Source organism: Equus caballus, chromosome 8, assembly GCF_041296265.1.
Source record: "Equus caballus isolate H_3958 breed thoroughbred chromosome 8, TB-T2T, whole genome shotgun sequence".
NCBI classification, from domain to species: Eukaryota; Metazoa; Chordata; class Mammalia; order Perissodactyla; family Equidae; genus Equus; species Equus caballus.
The window spans coordinates 97,726,252-97,744,015 of NC_091691.1; the positions used below are offsets into that span (position 1 = coordinate 97,726,252).

Here is a 17,764-nt window from a genome sequence, read left to right on the forward strand (position 1 = left end):
TGCAGGATTTTGTTCTTCAGCAGTACCTTCAGGAAATGCTGAGAAACATGTTGCTCGATTTTCTCTCTGGCATTTCATTTTGCTCTGTAGGAAATCTGAGGCCAGCCTGATTTTTTGTTTCTTTCTAGGTAACCCTAACACCACCACCACCACCTGCTTAAATTTGTATAGGGCTCTTTTTATTACTGTTCTAAAAATGAAAGAGAAAAACAGCTGTGTATGTGTGTTCCGCAAGGCTCTATTTGCGGAGTCTGATGCAAAGATGCCGAGAGGGATGAAGGAAGAGACAGAACAGTTTGCCTCACAGAGCAGCATCCTTTTCCCAGTTTTCTGGTCATTTCAGGCCTTGCATTTCTGAATCTGGAGGAAAACAGTGGGAGAGGAACCTACTTCTGTTTTCAGGGGCAATTTGGTGTACAATGTAAAGGCCCTCCATTGTATTTTTTAGTCCATCACTCTTAAAAACCTACACCAACACAGAAAACTCACCAGCACTTAACACATTACCAAAACATGGGGTTGAGGGACTGTTTCTAGGTACTTTTCTATCTTCAAACTGTTTTAGACCCTTACTTATAAGCAGCTCACTTGAGAGAACTTAAAAGGCAAAGCTTCTTTGTTTCCTTAATTTTCTACGTTCAGTGGAGGTGACAGTGCTTCCTTTGTACCTCTCCTCAGTGGAGAAGAGTGTGTTCTCAGGGGTTAAGGAAACTCCTTCACTGCCCTCAAGTGGTATCAGAATAATTTGATATTGAAATCATAGAATCTGGGATTTTGCATAAAAGGGCAGAATGAATTGCTTCTGCATAGATTTGAATCGCAAAGGTAAAAGACCAACTTAAAAATTAGCACCAGGGTTAAAAAAAACTACGAGCTTCATGGGATTAATATATTATACAAGTTAATTATTATATGAGTACAACACTCAGAATGGTACTTGACACATAGTAAGGCCTACGTGTCAGCTAATGTCGTTATTTGTGGTCTAATGTTATTGATTTGACCTTAATTCAGTTTACTTTCTTTCTTACTTGGTAGGTCAAACTGTGCTGAAAATATCCGCAAACACATATTACACACTGGCAAACACGAGGGAGTCAAGATGTACAACTGCCCCAAGTGTGACTATGGAACCAACGTCCCTGTGGAGTTCCGCAACCACCTGAAAGAGCAGCACCCTGACATCGAAAACCCTGACCTGGCCTACCTGCACGCCGGTAAGGGGCTGAGGCTGTCAAGATGCTTGTGCTTTCTAAGAGGGTTTCGTTTCATTCATCACAATAGTTTTAATGCTGTTTGTGCATTACCATCATGTGTTTTAATATAGTCGGGTATGTGGTAGTATCTGCTTCAAGACTTATAAAAAAATGCGTTCCAGTCATATCCCAGTCAACCATGAAAACAGGTCTTTTCAATTATATTTTATCAAGAGCAAATAATGCCAAAATAATTATCCCAGGACAACAAAGTTAATAACAGCAAATATTCAGAACACAGTTGAACTGAAATGATAGTTGTTTCAGCTTCATATTTTGACTAATTGGTAAAATTTTTAATTAAAAAAATAATGTTTGTGATTTAAAATGTTATTCCCTATCCCTCTGTACCACCGTTTTCCAGTGAATACCTGGAAAGGAAGAGAATCTGACTGAGGAGAGAGAGCAGAACAACTTGGATGGGGTAACATAGTGCCGCTCATTGCCTAGAATCAGGAGGAGCTCGTCACATGGATTTTAGGGGGATGTTGGTGATGGCAGAGGCTGCTAAGATTATTCCAACCTGGATGGATTAGAAATCAGATTCTGGAAGAATCAGAGATGTAGCAACAACTGCAGGCTTATTCCTGTAGCCCAGCTTTTTGTTTAATTAACAAGTATGCCTTGAGTGTTGTATTCTTACTGTGCAGAACAAGAAAATGATGGATCATGCGTATGGGGACTTATTTGAGGAAATACTTACCCTGAAGGAAATTGAGAAAAAGTTCCCTAATGTAGCCCGAACAGTACTGTATTTAAATCACGCTGGTTGGTGTAGAGGATGTTTTAACAGATGCTTTGGGATCAGTTAGAGCTACATTTAAACTCTACTTTGTCCCTTATTGACCTTATGACTTCAAGCAGACAGACCTCTTCATGCCTCAGATTTCTCCTATGTAAATCTGCATGGTAGTATCTATTCAAAGGATCATTGGGAGAATTTAAAGTGATAATCGCTATGAAGTTGTTAGCACAGTCCCTTTCATGCCTGGTAAGACCAGTGCAGAGGGGATAGTGGGTGTTGGTGATGCTGGAGATGTGACAGTGTTTGAAAGTCATGGGGAATCCCATCCCAAATGCAAGACTTCATTTGTAAAATATATAAACAGTATTTACTTATCTAATTTCTACATTAAAGGAAACAGACTTAGTGAGTAATTTGAGTCAGAATAATATTCTTAATGCATTTGACAATGTTTGCATATAAGGTTATTATTCATTTTCTGCTGATGTGTTTCTCTGTTTATACTCATATGATAAACTTTTTAAAGTAATGGTAGAATGTTGGACCTAGTAATCTCTGTTGTATCCAGGGCTGTTTTTGAAAAAGAAAAACAGAGGTCAGCACTCTTTGCAATTTGGTGAGGTTGTTACTGAAAAGGTTTCGAACTTGACAGTTTATCACGTTTAGTTCACAAAAACCGATAAAGTCAAGTTGAAATATCTTCTGGCCATGCGTACCTATGGTTCTTCATTAATATGAATGCATGACAATACAGATGCCAGAAATACTACCTATGAAAAGAGGTTCTTCAGGAAACAGCCAAGCAAAACAGTCTAGATTGATGGTAGTTGTCAGCAAAGTACCACTTTCCAAGGTAGTTTTGCTATACCTGCTTCTCAAGGTGCAGTGTTGAACTCTTCTGTCTGTCCCCCACATTGCTCCAATTAGACATTAAAGATGGGTTATTTCCTTAAAATAAAGTATCTCTAACTTGTAAATGAAGTAAATACCAAAGAAAGGAGGAGGAAGCTAATTGCAGACCATAGAATTTATGTTTCTTTTGTTTTGCTGCACCGAAAGGATAGACAACTTTGCTTACAGTATTGCTGCACTGGGGATGCAAATGTTCCTTGGGGATATGCTTTGAGATGTCATTAGGGTACCAAAGTTTTGAGGGAAACTATCCTAGTTTTCTTGTGTATGTGTGTGATGCTCATGTGTGTATAATTCTAGTTTTCTGTTTATATTTTTATAGTTCTGTTAGAAACTTTTTTCTGCTTAAGTATAGTAGGATTCCTCAGTATTTTCACAAACAAAATCCATGTGGTGTATATGGAGGGTCAGTTGTTTATTCCTCTCTGTTCGTGGCAGTATTGCTCTTCAGTAATAGTTTTGCTTGGATAAAGTTAGCTAGGTTAAGAGAAAACTTTAAAATGGTAGTTTTTTAGACTGACTGACTTTTTAACCTTTTAATTCTGAATCATCTGTAATACATTTAAGGATATGTGAAACGAGCCTTCCTTCATAGAAAAATAAGATACCGAGTCAAACTGTTGCTGCTCTTCATTCCATATTGCTTAGTAGTGGAATTGGGCACCACAGTTGTTGAACCCCTGGTGGGTGGTACCACAGTGGCATAAGGTCTTCAGAGTGGGGTGTGCGCTGTCCTCAAGGATACTGTCAGCTGCGTTCTCTGGTATCTGTATGCTATTCATGTGTTGAGACTTCTGTTACCAAACTCAGTGAAGCATATCATGCAATTCTTTTAATAAAAGGTTGAGGTTAAAACTAACCAAAAACAAACAAACAAAATCACTCTGATCCTGACTTGGCTATACCATGTCTATCAAACATCTAGAAGACCATTAAACAACAGCAACAGAAAAGATGGTGAATAGTGTCATGTGGGGTATTTTAAATTTTAGTTGAGATAGTATTTGGAAATTTATATATTAAAATTAGATATTTTGGGGGCCGGCCCCGTGGCCGAGTGGTTAAATTTGGGTGCTCTGCTTTGGCGGCCCAGGGTTTCACCACTTCAGTTCCTGGGCGCAGACATGGCACCACTCATCAGGCCACGCTGAGGCGGCATCCCACATAGCAGAGCCAGAAGGACATACAACTAGAATGTACAACTATGTACTGGGGGGCTTTGGGGAGAAGAAGAAAAAAAAGAAGAAGAAGATTGGCAACGGATGTTAGCTCAGGTGCGAATCTCAAAAAAAAAATGAGGTATTTTATTTTTTGTTGGAAAACAGTTCTGCAGAGAGATTTTCCTGTGGCTGTGTGCTTCCCTGAGTGTGTCCACGTTGAGATGTGCCTACAGTGATGTAGGTGGTGTAATTTATGCAAAGACCATGGAACCTGAGTTCCATGGAGACGAGAGTCACATCCCTGTGTGCCATTTTGTAAGGCTGGCAGATCTCTGGACATCTCTGAGCTTCAGATTCCTTATCAGTGACGTTAGGAGTCTGAATTAGCAATCTCCAAAGACCCTCCCAGCTGTAGCATCCTGTGTTTCTGTGGGTGCAGCCTTTTGGGGGGCTAGATTTTGACTTCAGCCCTCATACCTTTGTTAAATGACTTTGGAAACTTTGTTTGAACTCGGTGGGCCTCAGTTTCCCCTTTGTAGGAGGAGGAGAGTGATGCCCACGACACAGCTTTTTTATGATCCCCAAGAGGGAATACAGTGTGTTAACTTTCACCCATGGTTGCTTGGTTTTCTCCTTCTCTGTTGCTTCTGTTGATGATTCACTGTCTTTTTTCTCAGTTAATTTGAGGAACTAGAAAAATGATTTGGGTATCATTTTCCGTGTCATACTCCAGAGAATTGAAGGGTATATGTGAGCTTTAATTTTGCTTGTTGCTTGTTTCAAAAAACAAGGGAACAGTGGTTATTTTTAAAATAAAAGTGGGTTATTTAGAAATGTAGTATTCGATTTTCAGGCAGTTTGAGATTTTCTAGTTATCTTTTTGTTAACTATTGAAATGATAACATAAATTGATTTTTAGCTTACATCTACTGTGCTTACAGAACATAATCTTAATTATTCCAATCCTTTGAAATTTGTTTACACTTTATGCCCTGCATATGGTGAGTTTTGGTAGATGTTTGAGAGTTACTAGAAAGGAATGCAAATACTGGTGTTGTTCGGGGCCATATTCTAGTTCCCTGTATATCATTCATGTCAAGTTAGTTCACTGTGGTGTTCAGACTGTCTGTATTCTTACCAATGTTTTTATGCTGGCTCTATCAACTAAGAGAGGGATATTAAAGTTGCCTGCTATGATTGTGAATGTGTCTATTTTTCTTTTTAATTCTGTTAATTTTGGCTTTATGTATTTTGAAAATACATCACTGGATACTCGCAACTTTAGGATTGTTTTATGCACATACACTCCTATGATAAAGAATATATATGTATTCCCTTATAATTATGAAATGTTCCTTCTTATCTGTAGTAATACTTCTTGCCATCAGACTATGCTTCATATTGGTATAGCTGCACCAGCTTCCTTATAAGCTGCATACAGCTGCGTTTTGTTTCTTTATCTGCTCTGACCATTTTAATCTTTTATGTGAAATAGTCTTTTACTTTAGTATTTATACTTAATATAATATTGGTATAGTCATTATAGTCAAAAATCGAAACTCCCCAAGTGTCCATCAAGTAGAATGTATACAGGTGGTGTATTTACCTCATGGAGCACTCTACAGCAATGAGAGTGAGTGAGCTACAACTAAAGCAAGAATGTAACAGTTGTATCATTGGAGGAACTAAGCCAAACACAAAGGAGGGTATTTGTATGATTCCATTTTTATTAAATATAAAAGCAGCCAAAACTAATCTTTGGTGTTGGAAACCAGCGTGTGTTTTTCCCTTGGCGGCAGCGGTCCCTGGGATGAGGGCTGCAGGTGCTACTGATGTTCTGTTGCTTACCCTCACGTTGAGACGCGATTGTGTTCAGTTGGAGAAAGTTCTTCAAGCTCTTCCTTGAGTTGTGCACTTTCTGTATGTACTTAAAGAAAACACAAAACAGGATTCCTTTACCCCCCAAATTTCTAAAGAGGTTCATTTAAGTCCACTCTAGAGAGAATACAATGAAATTTTACAATCACATTAATCGTCACAAAATTAATATCAAATTAAAAGTGACCAGAATTATTTTTGTCATTGTACATTATAATTTTTTTATTTAGTGAAATTCATTTCACCTCAAAAATGATCTTTGTATTTTTAGCAACTGTATTTCTACCGTCTCTATTATCCAGGAATAAGTTTCACGTTCATTCGCTACACCTTGAGAGAGAATTAAATACACTGTGTGTGTGCAGTACAAGTGACCTTTAATCGGACTTGGGTGGTTATGTCGCAGAATGCTTTAAACCTAACCTGAGAGCAGGGAGCGTGAAGATGGAGAAGCCAAGGAGAGGGCAGAGGCGAGCATTCTGAGGCTCTGCTGCTTGTGCCTGAGAAGAGAGGGCTGTCTCGTCTCATGAGGTCCAAGTGACAGACTTGTAGTTATGTGTCTGCAGCTCAGAGAGCTTGTTTGCTCTTGAAGTAATGCTCATTGCTTGTGGATAAATGCCCCCTCGAAGACCCAGATGTGGAGTGGTCACTTTCCCATATTATGAGCACTGCGTTGAGACCAGGAAGTTGATTTATTTTTTGTTTTCCTCTGAGAAACTGGGACTTTAAATGTAGTAAATGTTTATGTCTTTTGTAAAGGTAGTGATCAAATGGTGTTCTCTTTTCAGGGGAAATTAAGCATTAAGTGATGACATGATATTTTCCCTAATTTCCTTAGTTTTCCACTGTCATAGTTTTTTAATCATATTTGAGTTGGTATGATTTTCATCAGTTCTCATATATTAAGACTTAACCATTTAAAAATATACGTTAGATTATTACATGTGCAGTGTGATAGCACATGAATCTATCAGACTCTCTTCACAAATTGGGATTTTCATCTTCTCTAAGATAATTTTTTTCTTCCTTATAAAATGTATTATTCAACTGCATTCCATAGCATTTTTCTCTAACCCAGTTATAAGGATAAGAATGTGAAAGTTTGGCTCTTATCAAAACTCCAAATCCTTTTTCTTTCCAATGGTAACTGATCCAGTGCCATTTAAACTGTACATAATGTAGGCCTTAATTCTATCCCATGCATCACTTTATACTTACGCAGGTTGAATTTCATATTCCACCTCTGAGCCTATTTGCTTAATCAATCGCAGTTAAGATAAAACAGCTGTAGACTTTTGTATCTTAACCATTCCCTCTCATTTAGCGGTATATTCAAATTTCCTAGTATAAAAAATCTTCATCGTTAATTAAAAACATTAGCATTCTGATATAAAGAGTCTTGTAGAATGGAGTCTTTTCCCAAATTCCTTGGCCCTCTATTTTTAACCCTGTTACTTTCATCCCCTTTTGTTACTTGGATGCTCTGACACATGTCATGACATTTTGTACAATAATTCATTTCGTGAAAAGGTCCAAAAATCTCCGAAAATCCTGACAGTTTCTCATTGGCTCTCCCTTACATAAACCAATTATTACTTCAAGCTAAAAAGGAACTAAATTTTTTCTGACATGATTGCCTTTGGTAAATCCATGCTGACTCACTCCTATTAAATTGTACTTCTCCAAATGTATCATTAAGCTCATCCATAAGTATCATCTCGAATTTATTTCCTAATATAGATGTTATCCTTACAGCTCTGTAATTTTCAGCCTCTCCCCTCTTTCTTTTTACCCTTCAGACTGGATTCCTTGTTTTCCAGTCTTCTGATACTTCACCACTAACAAAAGACTTCCTAAAATAATTAACACTTCAACAATTTGGTTCTTTAACCTCAGACATCATCCATGGGTTAATTTACTCCTTTTCTTAACTGCCTGCTAAATGTTTTTGTTCCTTTCTGACTCCTGTCTAAAATATTCTAGCGTCTTCTGTAGGGTGGTGTCCTCAGTGTCCGTCATGGCCTGGCGGATTTGATATTTTGGAAACTGCCCTTCTCTTCACGTGCTTTCTCACTGTCAGTCCTGTTGGAGCTCCTAAGTTCAGAACTAACTCTCTTACATACTTTATAGTCAATGGGTGAGTAATGTCACAGCAGTGTTTTTCATCAGCCTACTTTTTCAGTAATGTAATTGCTATCCAGGATCATCTCATTTGTGGTTGTTTATCAGTAAATATACTATTTACTGATAAGTTAAGCAGACCCTCTGAACTCAGCACTATTTCTCTTTTATTGAGTAGTATACTGAAATAGGTTTTGTAAAAATGTTCCAATTAAACATTCTTAAATATTTTAAAATTTAATCTGCTTAACAATAAGTACGTTCTCTCCAACGTTTCTTCGATCTGTCTAAAAAACTTCCTTCATCTGCTTAACAGTGTGGATCAGGATTAAGGAAATATTTGCCACCGTATGTCTCTCTGGTCCACCCTTCTGCCTCTTCTGTCTCTCAGTCCTGCAGGAGGGCAGTCCTAATTGTTCTGGCGTCATCCGAATTGTACTTATGTATGGTTTCCTATTTCAGGCGAGTCATGTGTAGTACTGAAGAACTTCCTTACCCTATGCTGTCACGTTTTGCATTTTCACTTACAAAGAGAGAAAGAGGAAAGGTAGCAATAGTGTCTGTGCCAGGCTTTTCTCTGGGCCATTAAATCTTCAAAACAAATCTCTTTGGTAGGTGTTATTCTCAATTTCCTGATTTTAAAAATGAATTTTCAGGAGGTTAGCTTGCCTGAGGAGAATATATAACTACAGTGTGGCCGAGTGAAATCCATACCCGTTTGTCTGCGACAGTTTTCCAGTTACATAATTCAGCATTTACAAGAGCTTTAAAAAAAATGGGCATCTCTGAGTTAATGAAATTCTTATCATGGGAGCCTCAACAGTTTGGAGTTTTAAGACTTCAGATAATCTGAAAACATGTACTAGGAAGTAGCATGGCATAATATAATAAAAAAAAAAAAGCCACCAGGATAAATGTTTTCACAGTCGTACTTCTGCCTAGGGCAGAGCCGGGTGGGTGGATGGATGGATGGAATCAGGTGAACTAGGTTTTAGTGTCCTGGCCTTATTGTGGGTGAGATGCGTGACTTTACACAGGTCCCTCAGCCGTTCTGTGTGCATTCTCAACTGCAACATGAATAACAGTGTTTAGCCTTTCTTCTGAATATGAGGTTCAAATTAAATAATACTAGGAAAGAGCTTTGAAAATCATCATTGGTATTGAGATTTTCTTTAAAGGAAAAATGTGTTGGGCTTGTTATTGCTGTTTTAATAGCAGGAAAGTAGACAGAAAGGACTCGAACGATTTTTTTTGCATTTATTTCACATTGCTCTTAAGAGTAATGGATCTCATACCTCTGTAAATGTGTACATGTATTAGTAGTCGTATATATATTAGCATGATGGTCTCAGCACATAGGCAAAGTTAGGGCTAGAAAAGGTCTATATAAAACTTTTTTTCAGAGTGGAAACTTATGACGTAATTTATTTGAATTATTTTTACTCTTTGTATGTTATCTCTTATACTCTATATTTTAAAAACTATTTTTTAAAAAAGAATATCCTGAAATAATGTCCTTTCTGGTGTAGATTTTAGTGGTCTGTGAGGTCCTTTATGGCATTCACAACATTTAAAATAAAGTCCAAGTACACAATCAAAACACAGCTTTTGTTAGTAACACCTAATAGCGTTGGCTAAAGGTACCTGAAATTCCTATAACTCCATTCAGTCAGTTTTGGTGAACTGCAGGCTCAGAGCACTCAGGCTCATCCCCTCACTACATGATCTTAAAGAGAAGTTTTAAACTGGTGGTTAATTTTTTTCCAGGAAAAACTCTAGCCTCTTCTTTCTTGGAGGCCTAGCTAAGCATAATTAGCTGTATAATTCAGAGCCACATTAAAACTTTCCTTTAGACTTCTTTCCTTGCTGCTGCAAGGTTATACAGGCACATGACAGGATGGTGACCTCATCAGCAGGCAAAATTGTGATCTTGTCTGGACCAACATTTGCTGCATTCATTAACTGAACTCTGAAAGTTAGAATAGTTTTTTTTTTTAAAAAAAAGGAAACGAAATTGTGATCTTATCCTCCCTGACAACTTCATTTATCAAAATTTTAAGGGAAAAAAATTGTAGAAAGTTATAGTGGGGGCAGTATGATTTTATCAGGTGATTGATGTGTCTTTTATTTTTATATAGACTTTTTATCAACTGTTTAATTCAATATAATTTATATATTTTAAAAATTTGCACACCCTCACTGATGTATCTTGACCCCAACTAAAATGCAATTTTATACGAGGGAAACAAGATAGGTGTTGACAAGTCCTACTGCTGATGCTACATAACAGGTTACTGTTTCCATTGAAGTCATTTAGAGAAGAAAAATATTACAAATTCTTTCAAATTATGAGGGAAATTTAGATATACTGTTTAATAAGCTTTGAAATTTAATTCAGAAGATGAAAAAATGCACATTATTGTTTGCAGCTTTATTTCTATTTTTAATGAGCAAAATTACCATTTAGTAAGATTTCCTTGTTGTAGGTTTTTATTTTGAAATAATTTTAAACTTCCAGAAAAGATAGTACCGAGAGTTCCCACATATCCTCTCTCCAACTTCCCCAAATGTTAGCATCCTATAAAACCAAAGTACAATTACCAAAACCAAGGACACTAGCATTAGTACAACACTACCTTCCAAACTGTATTCTTTATTCAGGTTTCACCAGTTTTTCCATCATGTCATCTTTCTCTTCCAGAATTCTGCTCAGGAACCAACATGCCCATCAGTTCTTGTGTCTCCTTAGTCTTGTCCAATCCATGACACCTTTTCAGTCTTTCGTGTCCTTAACACTTTTAAAGAATGTGGATGAGTTACTTTATAGAATGTCCCTTATTTTGCATTAGTCTGATGTTTACTCATGATTCAGTTGAGATTTTTTAAGAATTCCCCAGAATAGATGTGCAGCCATCAGGGGTACCATATAGTGGATGATGCAGCCTGGATCAGTTGAGTAAGGAGGTGTCTTCCTATTTCTCTACTACAAACTTGCTGTTTTCCCCTTTTTAATTAATAGGCATCTCAGGGGAGATGATTTCAGATTATGCAAATAGCATGTTTCTCCTCAAGGATTTGCCCACTAATTTTGACATTCATTAGTGGATCTTGCCTGTAACAAAATCTGTGGAGTTCTAATGGTGATTTTCTCTTTCTTTCATTCCTTCTACATTTAATTGGAATCCTTCTTTAAGGAATATATGTCTCTTCTCTCCCAATTATTTCTTATTCTAATAATTTTTATCAGTATGGGTTTATTGTACTCTATGGTTTATTATTCAATATCATTGTTATTTATTTTCTCGCTCAAACTGCTCCAGCATTGGCCACTGCAAACCCTTTCAGGTAGGCTCCTGTGGCCTTTGATGTACTCCCATTCTTTTATGAGCAGTTCTTTACTTCCTGGAACCACAGTGTGCTCCAGGCTCATCTGGTGGTTTCCCTGCCCTGGTGCATGAAATCAACCTCTTTTTTAAGGAGGCTTGGTTACTTTTATTGGAGAATGGTATTTAGAAACCCAGATATGTACACTGTGTGTACTCACTACTTCGGTGCACCCTTCACATGTAGGCCTTCTCACCAGACAGAAGTAGGAAACATATGTGTGCACAGTAACCCCCGCATTCCCATAAATGTATCCATCTAAAACATAAATTATCTTAGACTAAATATAAGAACTAAAACTATAAGACCCTTAGTAGAAAACATATGAACAAATCTTTTTGACCTTTGATTAAGCAGTGGTTTCTTGGATATGACACCAAAAGCATAGGCAATAAAAGAAAAAAAATAGATAAATTGGACTTCATATATACACAATGCAATTCTACTCAGCCATAAAAAAGATGAAATCTTGCCATTTGTGACAACATGGATGGACCTTGAGGGTGTTATTCTAAGTGAAATAAGTCAGACGAAGAAAGTCAATTACCATGTGATTTCGTGCATAAGTAGAAAATAAAAACAACCACCACATAGATAGAGATTAGATTGGTGGTTACCAGAGGCAAAGTGCGGGGGGAGAGGGAGAATGGGGTGACAGAGCACATGTGTATGGTGACGAACGGTGACAAGTCTTTGGGTGGTGAACATAATGTAGTCTACAGAGAAATTGAAATATAATGATGTACGCCTGAAATTTTTATAATGTTATAAACCAACGTTACCTCAATAAATAAAACAAAAAACCCACAAACTTTTGTGCTTCAAAGGACACCGTCAAGAAGATGAAAGGAAAACGTATAAACTGAAAAATAAATTGCAAATCTCTCTGATAAGCAACTTTTATCCAGAATATATAAAGAACACATAACTCAAAAAGAACAAGGCAAATAACCTAATTAAAAAATGGGCAAAGCATCTGAATGGTCGTTTTTCTAAAGAAGATACATAAATAGCCAGTAAACACATGAAAAGATGCTCAACATCATTACTTGTTAGGGAGATGCAAATCAAAACAACAATGAAATACCACATCTGGTTGTTTACTCTTTTTGACAATTATAAATAGAGCTGCTATAAACATGTACATATAGGTTTCTGTGTGAATATGAGGTTTCATTTCTCTTGGGTAAATACCCAGAAATGACATACCTGTATGATATCGTATGTATATATATTTAACTTTGAAAGAAAACTGTCGAACTATTTTCCAAAGTGTCTGTACATTTGACATTCCCACCAGCAGTGTATGAGTGTTCCAATTGCCCTACATCTTCATCAGCACTTAGTATTGTCAGTTTTTTTTAAGTCGTTCTAAGAGGAGTTTAGTGGTATTTCATGGTTTTAATTTGTGTTTGATCACTAATGATGTTGATTATCAATGCTTATTTGCTATCTGTATATTTTCTTTGATGAAGTGTGTATGGAAATATTTTTGCCTGTTTTTTCATTGGGATATTGACTTTTGAAAGTTTAAAAAATATTTTTGTTACAAGACCTGTGTCAGATATATGATTTTCAAATACTTTCTCTCAGGCTGTGACTTGTCTTTTTTTCCTCTTAACAGTGTCTTTCACAGAGCAAAAGTTTTTAATATTCATGAAGTCCAGTTGGTTAATGTATTTCCTTTATGATTTGTACTTTTGATATAGTATCTAGAAACTATTTGCCTAACTCAAGTTACAAAGATTAATTCCTGTTTTTTCTTCTGGAAGCTTTATGCTTTTTCATCTGATATTTGGATCTGTGGTCTGTTTTGAGTCAAATTTTGTATAGCATGAGGTATAGGTCAGGGTTCTTTTTGTTTTTTTCCTCTTACATATGAGTGTTTTATTTTTTTGAGCAACGTTTGTTGAAAATGCTGTCCTTCTCTGCAGAAATGCCTTTGCACTTTTGTTGAAAATCAGTTGGCAATATTTCTCTAAGTCCGTTTCTTTCCGCTCTATTACCATAGCAGTTTCTAAAATTAAGCTTTCATGGGTTTTAAATTTTACCCCTAAATTCCCATAATTGGATACATGTATTTCCCTTTGACTTCATGTATCCCATCTCTTCATTGCTCTGTGAGCCAATAAAACTCATTGAGCATCAGTCTGATTTGTCACTGTCTTGTCCTTCTCCTGAATGACATTCTGACTGAAGGGAGCTTACTATGCCTGATATTTGTTATAACCGATCATTCAGAAAATCTTATGAACCAAGAAAATGACATATGCGTATTTACATTTAGAATATAGTGACCAGTGAAATTATTGTTCCTTAATTCTTTATATTATTGAATAAGAAAAGGCTTTCACTTTTTTGCTTATAATATGGTTCTTCTCTGGTTAGCTTTGTTATTATAAACAGTACTTAGTAATTTTGTATTTTGTATTCATCATATTTTTCTTACTAGCTAAGAAATCCACTTAAAAAAATTTACTGCTACCACTTCACACCCATTAGGATGGAAAGAAATAAAATAAGAAGTGTTGGCAAGAATGTAGAGAAATTGAAACCTTTCTGCACTGTTGGTGGGAATGTAAAATAATGCAGCTGCTATGGGAACTGTTTGGTGGTTCCCCCCAAAACTAAAAGTAGAACTGCCATATGATCCAGCATTTCCACTTCTGCTATCCAAAAGAAATGAAAGCAGATCTCAAGATATTTCATAACACTTTCATAGCAACATTGTTCACAATAGCCAAAAGGTAGAAGCAACCTACATGCCCATCGATGAATGAATGGATAAAGAAAATGCAGTACATACATACAATGGAATAATACGTGGGAACTTCTGACACATGCTACACATGGGTGAACCTTGAGGATATTATGTGTGTATTTATTATACAAATACTGTATGATTTCACTTATGTGAGGTATCAAGAATAGTCAAACTCACAGAAATAAAAAGTGGAATCGTGGTTGCCAGGGGCTGAAGGAAGGGGCATGGGGAGTAATTATTTAATAGGTACAGAGTTTCAGCTTTGCAATATGAAAAAATTCTGGAGATTGATTGTACAATAATGTGAATATATTTAACACTACTGAACAGTATTAAAAATGGTTAAGAAGGGGGGCCAGCCCCGTGGCTGAGTGGTTAAGTTCATATGCTCCACTTCAGCAGCCCAGGGTTTCGTTAGTTCAGATCCTGAGCGTGGACCTAGCACTGCTCATTGGGCCATGCTGAGGTGGCGTCCCACGTAGCATAACCAGAAGGGCCTTCAACTACAATATACAACTATGTACTGGGGGGCCTTGGGGAGAAGAAAAAAAAAAGAAGAAGAAGATTGGCAACAGGTGTTAGCTCAGGTGCCAATCTTTAAAAAAAAATCGTTAATATGGGAAATCTTATGTGTATTTTGCCACAGTTAAAAATTGTTTTACACAACTAGATGGACCCGTAACTAAAATATACACCTATGTACTTGGGGGGACTTGGGGAGAAAAAGCAGAAAAAAAGTTTTTTTTAATTACAAATAGAAAAAAAAATGCTAATTACCCTTCTCTTTTGTATATTTTCTGCACGTATCCATATTAGAAAATATTAAATAGGTATCTCTGTTCGTGAGGGTTCATTAGAGAAGGGAGTTGATTGGGATGGGGAAAATGAAAATGGGGATGTTAATATAGAAATTACATTAATTGTCTTGAGACTCTAAAATTAAATAAGCCAAAGAGATGTTATATGATACATGTTAGTCAGCATCTGAAATATATAAATCAATTGAGTAAATTTGCAAAGTTAATTTATTCAGGAAAAATATGAAGAAACAAAATATTTTATCTTACAGACATGGTTACACTTTCTTATTTTCTCCATATTTTCTGTTTCTAAGCAATATTAAAAACACTTAAATACATTATTTTAATAGATGAAAATCCATCATAATAAAGTAGTCACTTAAATCATCTAATAGCTTTTATTGCAGCAGAATTTAGCGTGGGCCCCACATAGATAAAATAGTATTTTTGATGGCTGGTCTAGATCCTTCTTAAAAAGCTCTGCTCAGACAGGTTCACTCTTGTCACAGCTATTAGTGCCATTTGTTGAGGAGCATGTCAGTGTGATTGGCAGAAAGTCATTTTTTCATCTTGTGAAAAATCATAGTTTTAATGCGTGCTTAAAATAAAAACCTAGCATAAGCGATTTCCTGTTTATAAAGGAAAAAGCAAGACTCCTTTGCTATTAGTATAGATTATTCACATTGCACTGATTATAAAATTTAAATTTCTTTTTATTGGGAAAGAACTCTTTCTTAGGAAACTGCCTTTCAGGATTTCTTCCACATTCATTTTGTGGTTCACTAAGTTAGAATGAATTATAATACTAGTTTCTTTCCAGATGTTGGCCAGGGACAGATTTGGACTCTGTTGGCTAAAATAGAATCTGTGCCTCAAACTAATGAAGTAGATCCTTCTGCATCTTGGAGTAAGGTTTATGTCAATTAATCTCTTTTAGTGGTAAATGTCTTGGAGTGATTAAATAAGTTAATATTTGTAAAGTACTTAAAATAGTGCCTGGCATGTATTAAGTGCTCTGTAAGTCTTTAATTAATAAAATATCGAGCTGAATTACTCTGTGTCTTCTAGGTTCTTTTTATTTGTGCCAGTAGCTGCTGCTCTTGAGTGACAAGAGTGGATATTCCAAGTTATATTTTATCTTAACATAGGTGACCTGGACTTGTGGCATAACTTTCATATTCATGTTTATATACCCCATTCTCTTGACTAGAAACAAGGTTGTTTCTAGTAAATAGACTGCTTTACGGACTTTGTTGGTATAAAATGACAGAGACGTGGACATTCCCAGATAGTTCTCCTGGAACTTTAGAGTACTGCTGGGTAGTATTACAGGTGGTTTCACTGAAGGTTTTATTTTTTTAAAAATTACCAATCTCATGGCCTTTCCCACTTATTAGACAGTTAAATATCATATTTTAACATTGTTTATGTTAGTAACTAAGTACTTATTGAGTCTATTGACATTTTTATAGAGCATCCACTCAACACTGAACTGTGGTACACTTGGAGTTTTACAGATAATTCATCGATAGGGTTAGGCTTTGTTAGATTAACCTTGTTATTCAGACAGAGCAAGCTTCACGCTTCAATCAAGGACCAGATAGACTAGGTGCCAGATGTAGTCCCTCTTGTGCACATTTAATTGTGTTGTTATTTAATGACTTGTAAGCACTCTTGCTATTAAAACGAGCATTGGAAATAGTGGGATGGCAAGATAGCTGTAGCTTGTGCAAGTCAAGGATAAATGAAGATGATTAATCTGAAGTGCAAGAAGGCAAGCTGAAGAGTACTTGATTTTGTAAGAATTGAGTAATAAGAGAGGTGAGAAGAGGAGATAGGCTGGAACACTGAGCAGGCAGAAGTGGCCTTGGGGTCAATAAAGTGGATTATAAGGGCATTGAGTTGAAAAGTTGGATTGCATACAACATGCAGTATAATGCTGAAGAACCAATAAAAATAAAACAGAGAGAGCCCTTTAAAAATGGCTGAATTACACTTTAGGTTTCTTTTTGTTTTACTTTAATGTTATTCTCATGTATCATCTTTGTTCATATATCTGACCTTTCCCCTGGTACATAATGAAAAAAGTTTTTTGTGATGTATGCTTTTAGATCATGAATTTTTTACCAAAGAAGTAATTTCAGTTTTAGATATAATTCTGTTATAGCACTTAATATATTTTCTTTTTTCACCCCAATTTCTCCATCTGTGTCTTAAGAAAATGTGTTAGAAAGACATTTTTAAGATGTTTTATGTTCAATTTGAACATATCAAATTTTAAATGTCTTTTTTACATTGAAAAAGACATTTGAGATCCAAGCCTATATATTTTTATTATTTATGGCAGGATCGATTTGGGTATGTTCATCTTGTAGGCATTAAGATATCAAGATACTCACCTATTACATTAATCTGTATAATTATTTTCACTCAACATATAAGAAACAATAATTTATCATCATAGTACAAATAAAATTGAATGTTATTGGTCTGAAGGTTTTGAGTTAGACCTGAAATATAACATGTTAATTTATGCAGTCATTTTATCTTCATATTCATATTTAGTTAGACTCCAGTTTTGTATGTCTTTCCTGTTATCAGTGTTCCTCTGAGTGACCCCTGAATGAAGGCCCCACAATCAAGACCGTCCTCCTCACCCACTGTTTCTACCTCCCGAGCGAACAGAAGTTCCTATAAGATTTCCTGAAGCATGTGGCTCTTTCATTCTGTTGCTAAGTCAGCCA

The 17,764-nt window shown here is 36.1% G+C and overlaps 1 protein-coding gene across 3 annotated transcripts in view; it reads left to right on the forward strand.

Annotated features, from left to right (window-relative positions):
* Positions 1-17,764, forward strand: part of ZNF407 (zinc finger protein 407) — a 448,774-nt gene that overhangs the window by 300,949 nt on the left and 130,061 nt on the right. For 2 of the 3 annotated variants that reach the window (XR_002810021.2, XM_023647991.2), the window contains exon 8: positions 1,039-1,217. Coding sequence is in view for 2 of the 3 variants with exons in the window: in XM_023647991.2 (XP_023503759.2) it covers positions 1,039-1,217 (179 nt within the window). In the remaining variant the exon portion in view is untranslated. Of the gene's footprint in view, positions 1-1,038; positions 1,218-1,620; positions 3,793-17,764 lie in introns of those variants that run through there. The other variant, XM_070221185.1, reaches the window with a different exon arrangement.